We start from the raw sequence: 14,901 nt of genomic DNA on the forward strand, positions 1-14,901 counted from the left end.
ATTCGGTATACTAAGGATTAATTTTAGTATTAGTATAATATATATCTTTAAGATAGCGATTATATACTCGTCTAACTTTTTCCTTAGTATAAAGAGGGCTCGGTATAAAGATCTTCTCAAGCTCCTTAATTAATTATCGGTTAGAGAACGTTTTCCGGATTATAATACGGTTTTTAGTACTGCTTTTAGCTATAGTGTTATTATACTTATCCTTAAATACCTAAATCGCGGCACTTTAGGCCTAAGTATACGCCGTGGTTTTAACCGATTAATAGATTAATTAACGGACTTTATTAAGCGACTTTATTATACCTTAAATTTCTTAGTTTTTAATTATAGCACCTTTATATCCGACTTTATATTTTTCGTAGACTTTATTCTTATTCGGAGCTACCGGTATTCCTAGATCGTCTTTTATAGTTAAATGCTCTTAAATCTATTCGAGGGTTTCCGGCTTAGTACGCTTTAGGATATCGTCTAGGTAATCGGGTTTATCGGGATCCATGAGTTCCTAGACTTCTAGGGTGCGCGCTACGTTCTATAGCTCTAGGATCTAATCCGACTATTAATTAGTAGACTCTAGGCGTGGCATCGATACACTATAATCCTTTAAGTCTATTTTTAATAATCTTTAGGTAAGCTTTTTAGTAAGGGGTTTAAAGGCTTAGTACCGAGTTAAAGAGCTATTAGGCTATTTAAAAAGAGAAAGATAAGCACTTAATTATAAAGTAATAGTCGTGTTAGAAGTTACTAGCGTTTATCTACTACCCGGGCTTATAACTATTATACTATATCTCGAGTAAATAAAAAAGAGGTAAAAGCGTTATATTATCTCTTTTCTACGTGTATAAAGGAAAATTATATACTAAGTCTAAATATATTATAAGATATACCCTTCGGATAATTATCCTTCCGATATAGGGCCATAACTTAATATTACCTAATGATAGTGGGTTTTCCTTTATTCAGTTCAACACACCTCCATGTTCGTGGGGTACTCATGTTCGCCCAATTCATCGCGTCTGCGGCCCTGATCATCACTTCACAGTGATTGTGATTCATCAAAGTATGCCATCATCATTGCGAGGTGGAAGACCCCAACGAGACACCCCAAGAAACCCTCCAACCCCAGCAATTACTGGCCCGATCATCCAAAGATCCCTCAACCCGAAGGCGGTGGGAAAGAAGGTGTGCCCACACAGTACTCGTATCCTTCGACAATTCCAGAGCCTACAATTACCGGTAAGCACTAAGCTAGCGCTGCGCATATCTGCGGCGCAGTGACGAACGGGGAAGTGGACTCACAGTCTTGCTGAAGCGAAGGATTCCACGCGACGAACCTCGCATGCTGCAGGCCATACTCTTGTTCAATCTGCCCACACGGGTCGTTATCCGCTACACGTGAACCCTTTCGTTAGCATTTCATTCGGTTGGTTCTAACAGACAAGAATGGCAATGTGACGGGGTGATGGAGAATTCCGGGGTCGGAGAAGGGGAAGCTGGTATGCTACTGATTGGAAAGGGGCCCCGGCCATGCAAGGATGGTGGACTCACGATCTACGTCGGTCGCTGTCGCCCAGCGGTTGCATGTTGAGATTTGCCCTGCTGGGCGGAAGCCCTGCACGGCTGTGCAATACGTGTGGCCTGAAGAAAGGAAACCGTGTCAGCCCAAGTCAAGAAACCAAGGCCGAGAGGGTAAGGACGCATTGGGACCCGGGAGACGAACTGAACTCGTAGTTTTGGCAGCTTGCACCGACATCGGGGTTCCATTCAGCGAACCGGGCGAGGGGCACGTCGAGGAGGTTCAGCAGATCCTCGCAGTACCATCCGGGCAGCCCCGTCGTCTCACGCACGCAGTAAGGCGTCAGCGTGCTGGCCCTGACCTTTTCATCCTGCACGCAGTACCGGAAGCCGGCGCGCAGCTGGCAGGGGAAGTCCTCTCCCGGGGTGGCGAGCAGATCGGGATTCCACTCTGTGAGGTCGGCCTCGCTTACGCCGTAGGCCTCGGCCACTTCGTCACAGACGGATGTGAGCGTCGAGTTTATGCTGCTCAGGACCACGGGCGCCACTGCGTACTGGAAACAGTCGTTGCGCGTGCCGTCGGCGAGCGGATCGAGGTGGCCCAGATTGGGCAAAAGTGCGTCTCTCGTCGGCGACGGACGGCTGGAATACGTCGTCATCGAGATCCCATAGTCTCTATTCCAGCATTGCATCACGTCAGCCTCGAATCTCCCTCCTGCCCGCCTTTCATGGTCAGCCGAGGTGCACTTACATGGCTGTTGCCGTAGTGATCGGCTCCTCCGGCTCGGGCTCCAGTTCCGGTAGAGGATGTTCCCAACCACCTCCCGGAGTGGAAAGGCAGACCACGAACCCGTCCGATGCGAGGGCCTCAATATTTTCGCAAAATAAGCCGACGTCGGGATTCCACGTCACTACTTGCGTCCAGGTGATCTGGTTGCTCAGCGCCAAATTGCGGCAGTGGTCGCCCGCCTCGAGTTGGTACGGCGCGCACTTGTGCCTTGATGGGATGCAAATCTTCCCTGAAGTAGGAAAGTTGCGGCAATATGCCACCAAATTGTTCGCGGCAAGGAGCTGGTTAGTGTTGATTCCTTGGGCGAGGGAGACGCTTTGACACGTATCGCCAGACTGAAGAGTATACTCGGTGCCGTCGCATTCAGGAGGTGCCGGTGCAGAAGTTGCCCTACATCTCAGACTCTGTGGTCAGTACAGCGCTTGACAAAGAACGAGCTCATCTGAGGGGACCATCTAACCTGGTTGCCCAGGTCGTTGACGCTGGCGTCGTCACGGCGAAGCCTGAACTTCCGCATGAAGATGTCAAGGAGCTGAACACTGTCTCAAACGCTGGCTCGGCTCCCAACGGCTGTTCAAGCTGGAATTTCATGCTCGACAGGAAGCAGTCGTTGCAAAAGACCGTTGAAGCTATGTAATGTGAGGTTCCAAACTCATAATAAATCACGGCGAAATGAAGAACTTCACATCGACATGGGGAGCCTACCAGGAGTCGCCGTGACCTGATAATTCTCAGGGTCGATGCCATACACGCTATCACGAATGACGGTATTGCACAAATTGCTCTGGCTATACATCATCCTTTTAGTCCAATGATTCAACTCGACGAGGGGCTTCATGATGACGGACGTACGAGTCTCTGAGGCAGAATCCGCGATAGCTCTCGAGGACAATCTGCAGATTGTAGGTCGCCAGATACATCCAGCCATCGCCGCCATCATATCTACTGTTTCCGCATGCTCCCTGGACGCGCCGCTGGTACGTGTCAAGTGCCGCTGCACAGGTGCTCGTGCAAACAGCAGTGACCACCGAGTTGGGTTCATAGCGGTTTGGTTCGATCTCGAGAATCCGCGGATCGCAAGCGACTTGCTGGTTGAGAACCTGGATACAGGTGCTTGACAGTCCCGCAATGGGCGCCGTAATGTTTGCGAGATACACCTGAGCAACTGACGCTCGCGGTGCCGTCACAAGAACGGCAGCGAGGATGAGGGTAGAACGTATAAGCATCGTTTCGTGCCAGCTTTGGATGTGGTTCCAGATTACACTGACTTTTTCGAGATGGAGAAACCGCCAATGGAAAAAAAAGTCTGAAGCTTGCCAGGCACAATCATCAACAGCACGGTTCGATGGCAGCAGCCCACCAGGGCCACTGTATCACAGACGCCCGCGCATCGTCTGGTGGCCGACGCCCCATCTAATTTTCAGCTTTCCTTGATTTCAAAGCCCTAGGGGATGATGACGGATCAAGATGACAGACAGCCCGATGCCTCCTTTCCAGGGATGTTCATGCATGTGCAGACAATAGTCCATTCCAGCCTTGGCCGCGGAAGGGTCGGGTGACGGGGCCCAGGAAGCAACCCTGACAGGGCGGTAGTATTGCAGCGGAGGATGCATCAGGGATGTTGGCTCTTAACGCAGGGAATTGCATCCTCCTCCCCACCTCCTGTCTTCTGATTCTCCCAAAGTACCAGTACTTGGGAATGCTCCTCCATCACGACGACGTCCATCATCTACCCCCCTGGCAAGCAACGGAATCAGATGGACCATTTCAGGTGTTGTGGGCGGCTGGTCGCTTGGGTCGTCAAGGGCGTCGACCGACGACGACTTGTTCCATCCATGCCGCCTAGCACCCCGAGCCGACCTTTGAAGACTGCATCATCTCTTTCCTTCAAGTTTTGATTTCTTGATCATACATACCACCTCATGACGGATACACTCGCACGAATATCATTCTAATGCTTTCACTCGGGGCTTTGCCGAGGCCAATCTCTCCCGTGAGAGGTCTCTGCTTTCTCCTCCTCTTCGTCGTCTACGCCTGCGGTCAGGTAATCGCCTCATCGGAAGTGTCCGAGAACCTCGCCCATGGCCTCCAGGTTCGACAGTCTGGTTGCTCGAAAGACAACCCATGTGTAAAGCCGAGGGCTTGCTGTAATGGCGTTAGGTACATGATGTCGCATCCTTCCATGGAAATGCTCCTTATCAGAATCTAGCTAACGTCTGCTATGCAGTGGCTTCGTACGTTTTACCGCCTAGGAAAAGCAAACCCAAGGAATGAGGGGTTGCATCCTGTTGGAGTTGACGATACTGACATTCGATAGTGTGGCTTTGAGCCATCGCACTGCGGTTCGGAGTGTGTAGCCGACTGCGATGCCAAGGCGGATTGCGGGCAGTACGCCGACCCCCCTGGAACGGAATGCCCATTGCGAACATGTTGCAGTAAACATGGTTTTTGTGGTGTTGCAGAGGTTCGTTAGAGCCATGTTGAAGGGGGAGAGACTCGACTGACACGATTGCTGCCTCGTCAGGACTTCTGCGAGGACGGATGTCAAAGCAACTGTGACGAGCCCCCTCCAAAAGGCCAGTACGACAGCGATGTCCGGGATCAGGTTGTCGGCTACTTCGCAGCCTGGACCCTCCTTAAACGCGGCTGCAGCAAGAGGACAATCGACCACATCCGTACCGACTCCCTGACGCACATCAATGTCGCCTTTGGCTTCATCAGACCTGATACTTACGAGATCTACCCCATCAGGGGCGCGAGTATTAGCAGCTTCCAAGAAATCACCAACCTCAAGCAGGAGGCACCCGGTCTCAAGGTCTGGATTGCATTGGGCGGCTGGACGCACAACGACAATGATACCGATACGCAGCCCGTATTTGGGGATCTATCGAGTTCCAGCACAAAGAGAGCACGTTTCATTGATAAACTGGTCCGGTTCATGCTGGAATGGGGTTTTGACGGCGTCGATCTCGACTGGGAATACCCCGGAGCCCCTGACCGCGGCGGCCAAGACCGAGACACGGAAAACTATGTCCAGCTCGTAAAGGACATTCGTACCAGGTTCGACGCGGAAGGCAGAGGCTGGGGTCTCTCCATTGCCGCTCCCACTTCGTATTGGTATTTGCGGTGGTTTGATATTGGAAACATGCATCCGTACCTGGACTGGATCAATCTGATGACCTACGATATGTGAGTTCTTTCTTACCATGCATACCTTTCTTGACCTGCCAACTGAGAAACACTGACGGAAGCTTTTGCAAATAGTCACGGCAGCTGGGATGAAGATTCCGACTGGATTGGCCCTCATGTATACGCCCACACCAACATGACCGAGATTAAGAAGGGCTTAGGGCTCTTATGGAGAAACGGCGTCCCAGCAAACAAGGTCCAGCTGGGTCTGGCTTTCTACGGAAGGTAGTTACTGAACTCTTGTCCATTGCAAGATGACGAGTCTAACGCCTTGGAAAGAACTTATCTCCTGGAATCATCAAGTTGTACGACGCCAGGATGCAAATTCGACGATCCTGGCAGAGCAGGTCAATGCTCGGTAGGTATCCCCTATTCCATTATGCTTGTACATACACTGCATTTCATGGGTGAATGCATATTGACATGATTTTCAGGGCACGCCAGGCTACATGTCCTGGCAGGATCTTAAATACATCAAAGAAACCTGGAATCCCAAAATCACGCATGACAAGAAAGAGATGGTGAAATATTTTACGTATGTGTAGTTCCAGGGGAGGACGGAGAGCTCCCTCCCCCTCCATGCACCAAGGGGTTTTCGACGGAGGGTTGTCTTCATAGCGGTAACCGCTTCTAACACAAGAGTGTGCAGGTATGACAAGAATCAATGGGTTTCGTACGATGATGAGGAAACGATACAGGACAAGGTCAAGTTCGCCAACGAAATGGGGTACGTAGAACGCATTCAGTCGATGCGCCCTCTTACAACGATGGCTATTTGCTGACTCGATATCCGTCAGTCTCCGGGGCCTGTTCATCTGGGCCATTGATCAGGATGACTATGATAATAGTATGCTAGACGCCGTGCTACAGCCGGATGGCCTGGGAAAGTTCAAGAAGCGAAACGGCGTCGGTGGCGATGGGCAGGATTGGACGAGCGTCGACATGGAGGGCGGTTGCTACTGGTCTTGTGAGTCAATCTATGTCATTGGGAGAGAGCTTTGATTCCTTCGACGCAGCATTATCCCCCGTCGATTCTCCTTTTGCAAAACAAAGACTAATACGGGGCCAACAGCGTGTGGTGGCGATTGCCCGGTCCGCTACATCCCGATCGAGGAAGTGCGCTGCCATATCAGGAGTGACGGAACACGTCCATACAAGAAACTATGCTGTCCCATGGACCACGCACCGGACCCGGACACCTGCCACTGGCGTGGAACGGCATTTGGCGGCCTGTGGTGCGAGCCTGGGGATGTATGCCCATCTGGCGAGCAGCGGGTTGCTTCTAGCGAATACTACAAGGACGGCAATAAAGACGTACGGTGCGGCGGACCGGGTGTTGCTTCCTATTGCTGCGAGCTCGCGTCTGGCGGGCCCCTGAAATGCGAATGGAATACGGACCGTTGCATCAAAGTCGACAGCACCGGGAAACCTCAGGACGACCCGCAGTGCCCCTCTGGCACCAAGTACATCACCCACCGAAGGGGCAGGTGTCCGTCCGGACGGTACGAGCCGTTCTGCTGCGACACTGACGTCGACAGCAGCTCGTGCCGATGGAGGGCCCACATGTTCGACAAGTGTAACCCGACCTGCCAAGGCAACGAGATCAGCTTTGGCCAGCATAACGAGGGCGGCGGCCATAACTGCCAGTACAGCGTGCCTGGTGGCGGCACGTTTCCGGGACAACCTGGTGCGCAGGCGACCGTCTTTCCGCGGTTGTGCTGCGACGCCGATGACTTTGACGCCAAGTTGAAAGAGCTCCCCATACCGCTGGAGAACTTGTTCCCGGACCACGACGACATTCCCGAGTCGGACGAGCAGAGCTTCGAGGTCGAGGTTGACCAGACCATGGGCGGTAAGAAGAAGAAAACGGGGGACGACCACCCGGATGCCAACAGCTTCGGCTGGCACATCATGTCCGGCCCGGAAGATCAACTCATAAGCTTGACCAAGCGCGACGGGTCGCACTGGCGCCTGTACGATTGCGACAGGGAGATCCATCAGGGACGTCAGAGCGCCAGGATGGTCTGCATCGACGAGACCGAGTCGAGCAACTGCCACAAGATCTTCGAGGGCGGCGTGCCAACCACCATCATGGAGATGCCTGCGCACTGCGGAGCGGGCAAGTACGCCATCGCCGTAAGCATGGACCAGCTGCCGGAAGAAGAAGCAGCAGCAAGCCTACCATCGCATGCCCGGAGGCGGCTGTTCAAGAGGGGGATTGAGCAGCCACGGGTCTACAACCTGACCTTTGATTATGATTATTCGATTCTTCAAGGCCGGCAGGACAAGCAGGTGAGGATCCGAATCGACTACAGCGATATTCCGGGGTACTGGAGCCAGGTTGTCGGTAAGTATCAATCTTTCTCTATGATGCCTCGCTCTCGTCAGCTGAAGAGGGGATCATCCCTCCCCTTTTTTCCTTTTTCGTCGGGACTAACCGGTCCAACAGCCGCACCCCCCGACAGGAAGAGATCAGTCAAGCGGGAGGTCCAAAGGGAGCACGGCGGAAATTGGAAGCGCTATGTCGACCACCAGTTCAGAAAGGAGAGACGCGAGACGCCCGACGACCAATTGCACGAGTTTGAAAAGAGGTGGTTCGCCTTGGCCCTCGAAGACTGGCTGGATAGGCAGCACGATGCCGAAACGGATTACGACCTCGTCCGTCACAGCGTCAACCAGAACTTCCGATGGACGTTATTCGACCAGGACATCAGCTGCCCGCGACTGGATGCGCACGCCGAGCTCTGGGCGTCCCTGAACGTCAACGTCGAGACGGCGGCTGTGGCCACCTTCATTGGTTCCATCACGAATATCGCCAACCTGCAGCATACCTATGTGACGTTCCGCAACTCGGGAGACGTCAAATTCACGTTCCACTTTGATGCCAACGCCGAGCTCCGATTTACGACTGGGCCTACAGAGGTCGTTGGTGAGTCGACCCGCTGCTGGGCAGGCCCTGGTGGCGCCCCCCCCCTCTCTTCTTCTCTCTTCTTTTCTTTGCCCATGGCGAACTGGATCTAACAAGGCTGGTGCGTAGGGATCGCCCCCCTCGGTGCAAGTTTCAAGATTCCGGGCATCGTCACCATTGGACCACAGTTCCGAATGATGGCGGAACTTAACGGACGAGCCTCCATCAATGTGTACGTCGAAGAATCGCCTGCTTCCTTTTTTCTTTCCATTCGGCCTGTCTTGCCCCGCTGTGTGCTCATTCAATATGGTCTTCCAGAAACGCCCATGTCGGATTTAATGTCATGAAGTGGGACTTCTCGCAGCAGTACCCTCTCAAAGATAGCAACCAGGGGCCCATCCATAACGACAAGGACGAGCCTGATACCGAAGATCCACGAGAGGGTCTCGCCGTAAGAGGCAAACCTCAATTCGGCTATGATCTGAGGGCCGAGGGCATGATTGAGGCCATTGTGTAAGTGCATCTCGAAGCATTCCTTGGGTTTGCAGCAGGCTTACTGAGACGGGATGCCAGCACCCCGATTATATCATTCGGCATCGTCTTTGATTCATCTCTTCAGGTCCCCAACTCGGCGGTTAGTTTACTCTACCTTGTTGTATCCCCTCTCCTTTCCGCGCGAAAGAACGACACTAAAAGCCAATCTTGTATTACAGATCGATGCGGGCGTCGATGCATATGCCCGGATGTACGCCTCGGCAGGATCCAGCACTGAGATTGCGTGGGAGTATTGCTACGGTGCAGAAGCTGGGTACAGCGTCTTTGGCAGGGTCTCCTCTCCGTAAGTTGATCCTATCCTGCTCACTATCGCTTGGCTAACGAGTCGACCACTCCAGGGAATTGTTTGGCATGTCGTTGAATCGGCGTTGGGACCTGCTTTCTGACACGGTGAGTTCATTCCCGTTTCTGTGTCTACGGATAGGTACTGACGAAGGGGTGCTCTGCTAGTTTGACATTATTCCAAGAACCTGTGACGACTCTGACAGTTGAGGTACCCGGAACTGGTCGCTGGAAGGGAGGACTCGATTAAATTGCAACTATATTAGTTACTTGAATGCTGAACAGTAACGAATTTCGCAACGATACCTGCAGTTAATGTGTTCTTTTAGATCTCATGCGGGAGTCCCATGAGTTATCCCGGCATCGTCCTTGCCGGAGCTACGGCGTGCCATATTGCATTCTATGCTGGACTCATACAAGGCACTGAGCAGTAGAGGCCGTACGCCCTTGGCATATCCGCTCAACGTGAGAAGCCGGGCCACATGATGGTCGTCATGCACCTAATCGTGGCGTAGTTGACGCCCGAGTCGATGCCCTGCTGACTATTGGTAGACTGACCGGGGAGTTGACGGCTTCTCGAACTTGGGACTCGGTAGCGTGTTTTCCGAAGCATGAAGATACCACGCGAAAGCTGGATTGATGGCGCGAAATTGCCCAGAAGTTGGACGAACGGCGTTATCCATGTTGGAGACGTAGCTGGAGCATTACCTCGATATCAGGTACGTCGCATGCACGGGTTAATAAGCACGTGACGCAGAATTTGGAGGAATCAGAAACCGGCCTCGATGGCAGAAAGCAGCGACACTTGTTCCACCTGATGACAATACCCTCAACGACTTGTAATGAAGCCGCGATTCGATCCAAGTTTCGCTGCTCCTGGCTCTGTGCCAAGGGCGAATGGAAACCGTATTCGGTTGACCTGCCTATTAATTCCACGCCTTGATCACCATCGGACGACGGAACACAGCAGTCGGCGTCTTCTTGCCTCATGAATACGACGTCTTTGCATCGGGTACCACCTCAACGACGGTCTGGGTCGACGATGGACAACTCGGCTCCTTGTGGCGATATATATATGACCACCTCTTTCCTATGAAACGAGTGGAAACGAGAAGCGAGAAACAACTCGGCGGGAGATTGAAACGCCTTGGTACCTCCGAGAACTCCCCAAGCCCCTCGACTGGCAAGAATCCTATGAGAGAGAACCGTGAGACAGGACCGTGAGTTGACACAGCGCGCCCTACGAATCGACGGCCCCTTGCAAAAGCATATGAGTTGTCCCCCGAGACGAAACCGACGCGACGATACGGTGATGTATGGTCCTAGGACGGGGACAAAGCCCAACGACAAGGGACTCGAGCTGAGGGAAGACGCAAAACAGCAAAGGACGTGCAAGTTGAAGTGCCTGCTGCGATCCGACAGGCGGTCTTTGCCAGCACCGGAGCGCAAGCCGCGCGAGGTGATTCGAGAAAGCGTCGAAACCTGTGCTGCTAAACGAGCCGAAAATAGACGGGGAGCAAATGGCTGGTAAGTAGCATTGCATTGGATGGCCCACGTCGCCGATTGTTTGGTTATCGCTGCCACCATGGTCAGTCCGAGACGAAAAGAGAGACCGACACAAGTGTCACGTCTTGAACCCGATGGCTTGCATGGCACCACCACCCCTCCGCATCGCCACGTTTCTTTTTCTTTTCTTTTCTTTTCTTTTGTTTTGTTTTGTTTCTTTTTTCTTTTTTGCCAACACAAGGTCGGTTGGTTATTCGAAACCAGACGCCATCCTTTTCCAGGGACATCTTTATGATTCCGGCCTTTCTCAAATCGGGTTCGTACGTACAACGTACAAGTCAATTGCCCTGTTCACAATTCCACCGATTGAACTCGGATTCTATCACATCTTGGCGCCTTGTTCGTCCTTTAACTCAACCGACTGCCGAGCCCTTTCCCCTGAGAATCGACCGAGAAAAACGCTGGCCAATGCCCTAAAATGCGCCAAATGATGGGCCAATGGTCGTAATCTCCACTAGTGCAAGTGCGGCCAGGGGAGGCACCTGCCAAGTTGCAGTAACGCCCAGGTACGGCCGCATCTGGTTGGACAGCCTCGTGCTAGTGGCATGGTACCTGAAGGCGTCGCTACCAAAAAGGAAAAAGAAAAAAGGGGGGTTAATTCCCACGCCTGGTTTGTGTGGATCTTGTCCTCGCTAAATCCTCCAAATTCTTTCCCGCCAGCCAACCATGGGCGACGGAGACTTCTTGGACAGGGGACGCTGGGACGAACATCGTCATCGCAAGGGCGCTAGAACCGCTTTGGGTCTCGACGACGATGAAGGCTAAGCAGCCTCGCCAAAGGCCCCCCACTGTTTCCTCGAGCCTGTCCAGTCTCATTCACCGACCAGTGTCTCCGAGAGCCGTGCGCGCGCTCGGAAGCTTGGATGAACTTGGCAGCTCGTGCCGGCGGAGCACAAAGCTCTTTGAGCACGGCACAAGAGCGGACACGGAGGGGACAGGAACGATGGCTTTTTGTAAATGAACGTGAACGTGGACGTGGACGTGAACGCGACTCGCTTGTTCGACGTCTCTTAACCTTATGACCTTCTCCCCTTCGGTCGCCTTTTGCTACTCCACGATTCTTTTCCTGTCTTTGGAAGATGAGTGCATATTCTCCAATTTTTCTGTCATTGGATTTTTGATTCCATTTCCTCTCTATTTCTGTTCCCTCCTTGCCCTGCCATCGGAGGTACAAGGTCTTGCCAGGCAGACCACTTTCGCTACCTTGCACGACGCACATACCTCAAAATCTGCACGTCCTTGCATCTGACCTTCTGACTTTCTTCTCTCCAGTACTCCTCGGCAGATTCAGCATCAGACACGGAAATCTGCGTCGCCCGCCTTCCACAACACTCCGAGTGATACGAGGTTTCTGACGGTCCCTCCGCGACTTCCTCCCGTTATGGCAGCTATGACTGCTGTGGCCACGATGGCCATGCCGTCGTATCCCGGTGCCAGCTCTGATAGCTACCCTCCAGAGCTGAACCAACCGACCATGGATTATATGCCACGGAACCATTGGGCGGCCGGCAATGCCTCCATGCCCCGAACTCCGAGACCCGCCATTGAGACGACGTCGCAACGAAGGATGGTCGGTGAACAGACCTACCCGGTCACCCTCAACCGGCCGAGGAAGCTGTCCATGGCCACCTCGTCCAACACCACCACCACCACCCCGCCCAGCTCCCCCCGAGATAGCTTCGAAATCAGGTCCAGAAGCTCATCCTGGAGCAGCCAGACGACTTTCCAGTCCCACGACGCGCCGGGTGGATATGCTGCATGGCGGCCCGAGTATGCATATTCCCGACCGAGTCCTATCAGGACAAACTTTATGCCTGTCAAACGCCCGCCTGGAGAGCTATTTGCCGCCCTACCGGGCGAGGTTCTCGAGCTCATATTGGAGAAGCTTCGCGACCATCACATGTCTTGGAAAAGCGACAGCTGTGCAACGTGCGCCATGCGAGACATGTGCTCGATTGCCTCTACGTCTAGGAGATGGCATACTTATGCGACGCGTGCCTTGTAAGATGCCTTCTTCCTGCGTTCCCTCTCAGAGCAGCAAGTTAACTAACCATGAGATAGGTACGAGAACATCCAGTTGGACGGCGCTGATTCAGCGACTCAGAAGAAACGTTACAAAATTGCATTTGGGTCTAGGCTTGTGGTGCTGCGCCGTACTTTGCGTGCCAACCCCAGACTCGCGGCCATGGTACGCACCTTGAAGGTGCCTATGGCCCCCGAGGGCCACTCGCTCGACGATTATCACAACCTCGTGGCCACCCTTGTCATGGCGTGCCCCAACTTGGAGCGCTTTCTCGGCCTGAACCCACGACACGACCACAGCTTTAGCAAGCTCTTTCACGCTTTGTCGACTCGCCAGCACCTGAAACAGATGGACTGGATCTTGGAACCACCGGGTCACCCGCAGCACCACCAGCGCCCAAGCTCTCGGCCGGGATCGAGCTCGGGGAGGGCCGGCGTCCTGAATAAATCTCGGTGGAATTCGACCCCATCGCCCCAAGGTGTTGAATTTCAGGACAGCACGGCCTTCCTGGATTTACATGTCAACTGGACCACTTTGACAACGCTATCTATCCACACCCTCCCAAGAGCAACGCAACTACCCAACGGCCTAATCATGAGGGCATTGAGGCGTCTGCCTGCTCTCCAGCATCTGTACCTCTCTCGCCTATCCCACGCCACTTTCGACGACCGCTCGCTATGTTCCCTCCCGCCCCTCCAAACCCTCTCGCTCTCCCACGTACCCGGAGTTACCAGTGCCGGCCTCTCCGTCTTGGCCACACGACCTGCCAGCCAGGACATGACCAAGTTGACGCTCCGCCACGTGAATCTCGACTCCCTTCCTGCGCTGGCCCGGATCTTCTCCAACCTGACCCGCCTCCATACTTTTTCTCTGGTGCAGACATCTTGCCCCACTCTGCCCGAGGATACCATGATCTGGCTCATGCCTTACCTTGCTTCTCCCTCTCTAAGGAGGCTACACTGGGACGTGACGACACCTTCCCTCGTCGCGGACCCGGCAGATCAGATCCTCGCCCGCAGCATTACCACGGGTGGTTTCCCGTCCTTGCGCACCTTGCGCATACCCAATGACCCGGAGGGCATCTTCCAATCACTCTGTCGCCCAATGGAAAGGGTCGAGATTGTAACCGATCGATTCTTACGCCCCGGGCGGAATCACTTCGACCTCAGCAGCAGTGGCAGCGACGGGAGTAGGAGCGTGAATGGCGTGGATCGACCCCAAAGCTCGCCTCGGACGCCCACAACGCCGACCACCCCATCCACCCCAACCACGGCCGCCTTTGGAGAGTCGAGCGACCTGCGCGAGGCCCGTCTGGCAGCCCAAGCACGCCTCGAAGAGGCACGGCAAGCCCCGCGATTTCTAATACGCGTCGTGAACGAGGACGGCGTCTTGGCCGAGGAATTTGGCGTCGCCGGATTTCTGGGGACCGTCGACAGTCCGATACGATACATGCTGCTGCCGGATACGGGAGCGCGCGACGACAAGGGCGGGCTGGTGGATGTGGGGGATGTCATGGGGGACTGCGGCGAAGACCTGAGCAACCGCGACGGGTGTTGTGGGCGATGGAATATGACCACGAGCGGCTACGTCGACCGGATCGAGAAGGAGAAGTGGTGGCATACGGAACGTGGGCGCTGGAGGGGCGTGGAATTGGCCTAGATGGCGTGCTTGGCGCTGCCGCGACATGAACGGACAATGGGGTGGCAGAATGCATCTTGACGATATCAATGAACCTATCATGGGTAGGACATGTATGAACATACATACTGGTGGTCTTGCCGACCATTTAATAATACTAATAATAATACCCTAGCTAATATTACTATACTTCTACGATGAGGCCTTGGTTCCCGCTTTATATTTGACATGGTAAGTTGTTCTGGCTGGACTAGGTGAGCAGACGCAGGTTCGACGCAGTGACGGGATAATTACCCACCAGTGGACGCGCAGATTCGCATCATTGCACCTCTCTCAAAATAGGACTCTGCAGGGGTTGGGCGTCATAGGTGCAGATGCAAGGTGTCACGCCGCTTCACTACACGTCCGCCTGCCTAAGGAGTCCACCAC

General features: G+C 53.7%; 5 protein-coding genes across 5 annotated transcripts; 4 read left to right on the forward strand and 1 right to left on the reverse strand.

Annotated features, from left to right (window-relative positions):
- Nucleotides 1-1,162: 1,162 nt before the first annotated feature.
- ACRALDRAFT_1068077 (carbohydrate-binding module family 50 protein) lies at nt 1,163-3,537 on the reverse strand (the record flags this gene model as incomplete). Its single annotated transcript, XM_071017525.1, has 8 exons — nt 1,163-1,230; nt 1,306-1,395; nt 1,555-1,644; nt 1,727-2,163; nt 2,273-2,701; nt 2,772-2,940; nt 3,017-3,099; nt 3,164-3,537. The coding sequence occupies 8 exons, from the start codon at nt 3,535-3,537 to the stop codon at nt 1,163-1,165; spliced, it is 1,740 nt and encodes a 579-aa protein (XP_070876529.1).
- A 278-nt stretch (nt 3,538-3,815) lies between these two features.
- ACRALDRAFT_2057239 (uncharacterized protein) lies at nt 3,816-4,274 on the forward strand. The gene has a single exon (XM_071021802.1). It carries the CDS (start codon nt 3,930-3,932, stop codon nt 4,155-4,157), a length of 228 nt encoding a protein of 75 aa, XP_070876530.1. The 5' UTR covers nt 3,816-3,929; the 3' UTR covers nt 4,158-4,274.
- Nucleotides 4,266-9,555, forward strand: ACRALDRAFT_1079699 (glycoside hydrolase family 18 protein; the record flags this gene model as incomplete). The annotated part of the gene is made up of 17 exons (XM_071018933.1): nt 4,266-4,471; nt 4,539-4,545; nt 4,629-4,775; nt 4,836-5,500; nt 5,576-5,725; nt 5,780-5,858; nt 5,935-6,035; nt 6,150-6,227; nt 6,298-6,467; nt 6,573-7,847; nt 7,950-8,429; nt 8,538-8,640; nt 8,727-8,921; nt 8,982-9,042; nt 9,122-9,246; nt 9,302-9,353; nt 9,414-9,555. 17 exons carry the CDS (start codon nt 4,266-4,268, stop codon nt 9,453-9,455), a joined length of 3,936 nt encoding a protein of 1,311 aa, XP_070876531.1. The 3' UTR covers nt 9,456-9,555.
- Nucleotides 9,556-11,729: 2,174 nt separating this feature from the next.
- ACRALDRAFT_1060861 (uncharacterized protein) lies at nt 11,730-12,558 on the forward strand (the record flags this gene model as incomplete). The annotated part of the gene is made up of 1 exon (XM_071016315.1): nt 11,730-12,558. A coding segment is annotated over exon 1 (269 nt), but the record flags the coding sequence as incomplete, so codon positions are not given.
- A 72-nt stretch (nt 12,559-12,630) lies between these two features.
- ACRALDRAFT_2118350 (uncharacterized protein) lies at nt 12,631-14,649 on the forward strand. Its single transcript, XM_071023793.1, has 2 exons — nt 12,631-12,812; nt 12,873-14,649. Exons 1-2 carry the CDS (start codon nt 12,712-12,714, stop codon nt 14,491-14,493), a joined length of 1,722 nt encoding a protein of 573 aa, XP_070876533.1. The 5' UTR covers nt 12,631-12,711; the 3' UTR covers nt 14,494-14,649.
- The last annotated feature ends 252 nt before the right edge of the window (nt 14,650-14,901 follow it).

This window comes from Sodiomyces alcalophilus (assembly GCF_042370955.1).
Source record: "Sodiomyces alcalophilus JCM 7366 unplaced genomic scaffold ACRALscaffold_2, whole genome shotgun sequence".
Classification (NCBI taxonomy): Eukaryota; Fungi; Ascomycota; class Sordariomycetes; order Glomerellales; family Plectosphaerellaceae; genus Sodiomyces; species Sodiomyces alcalophilus.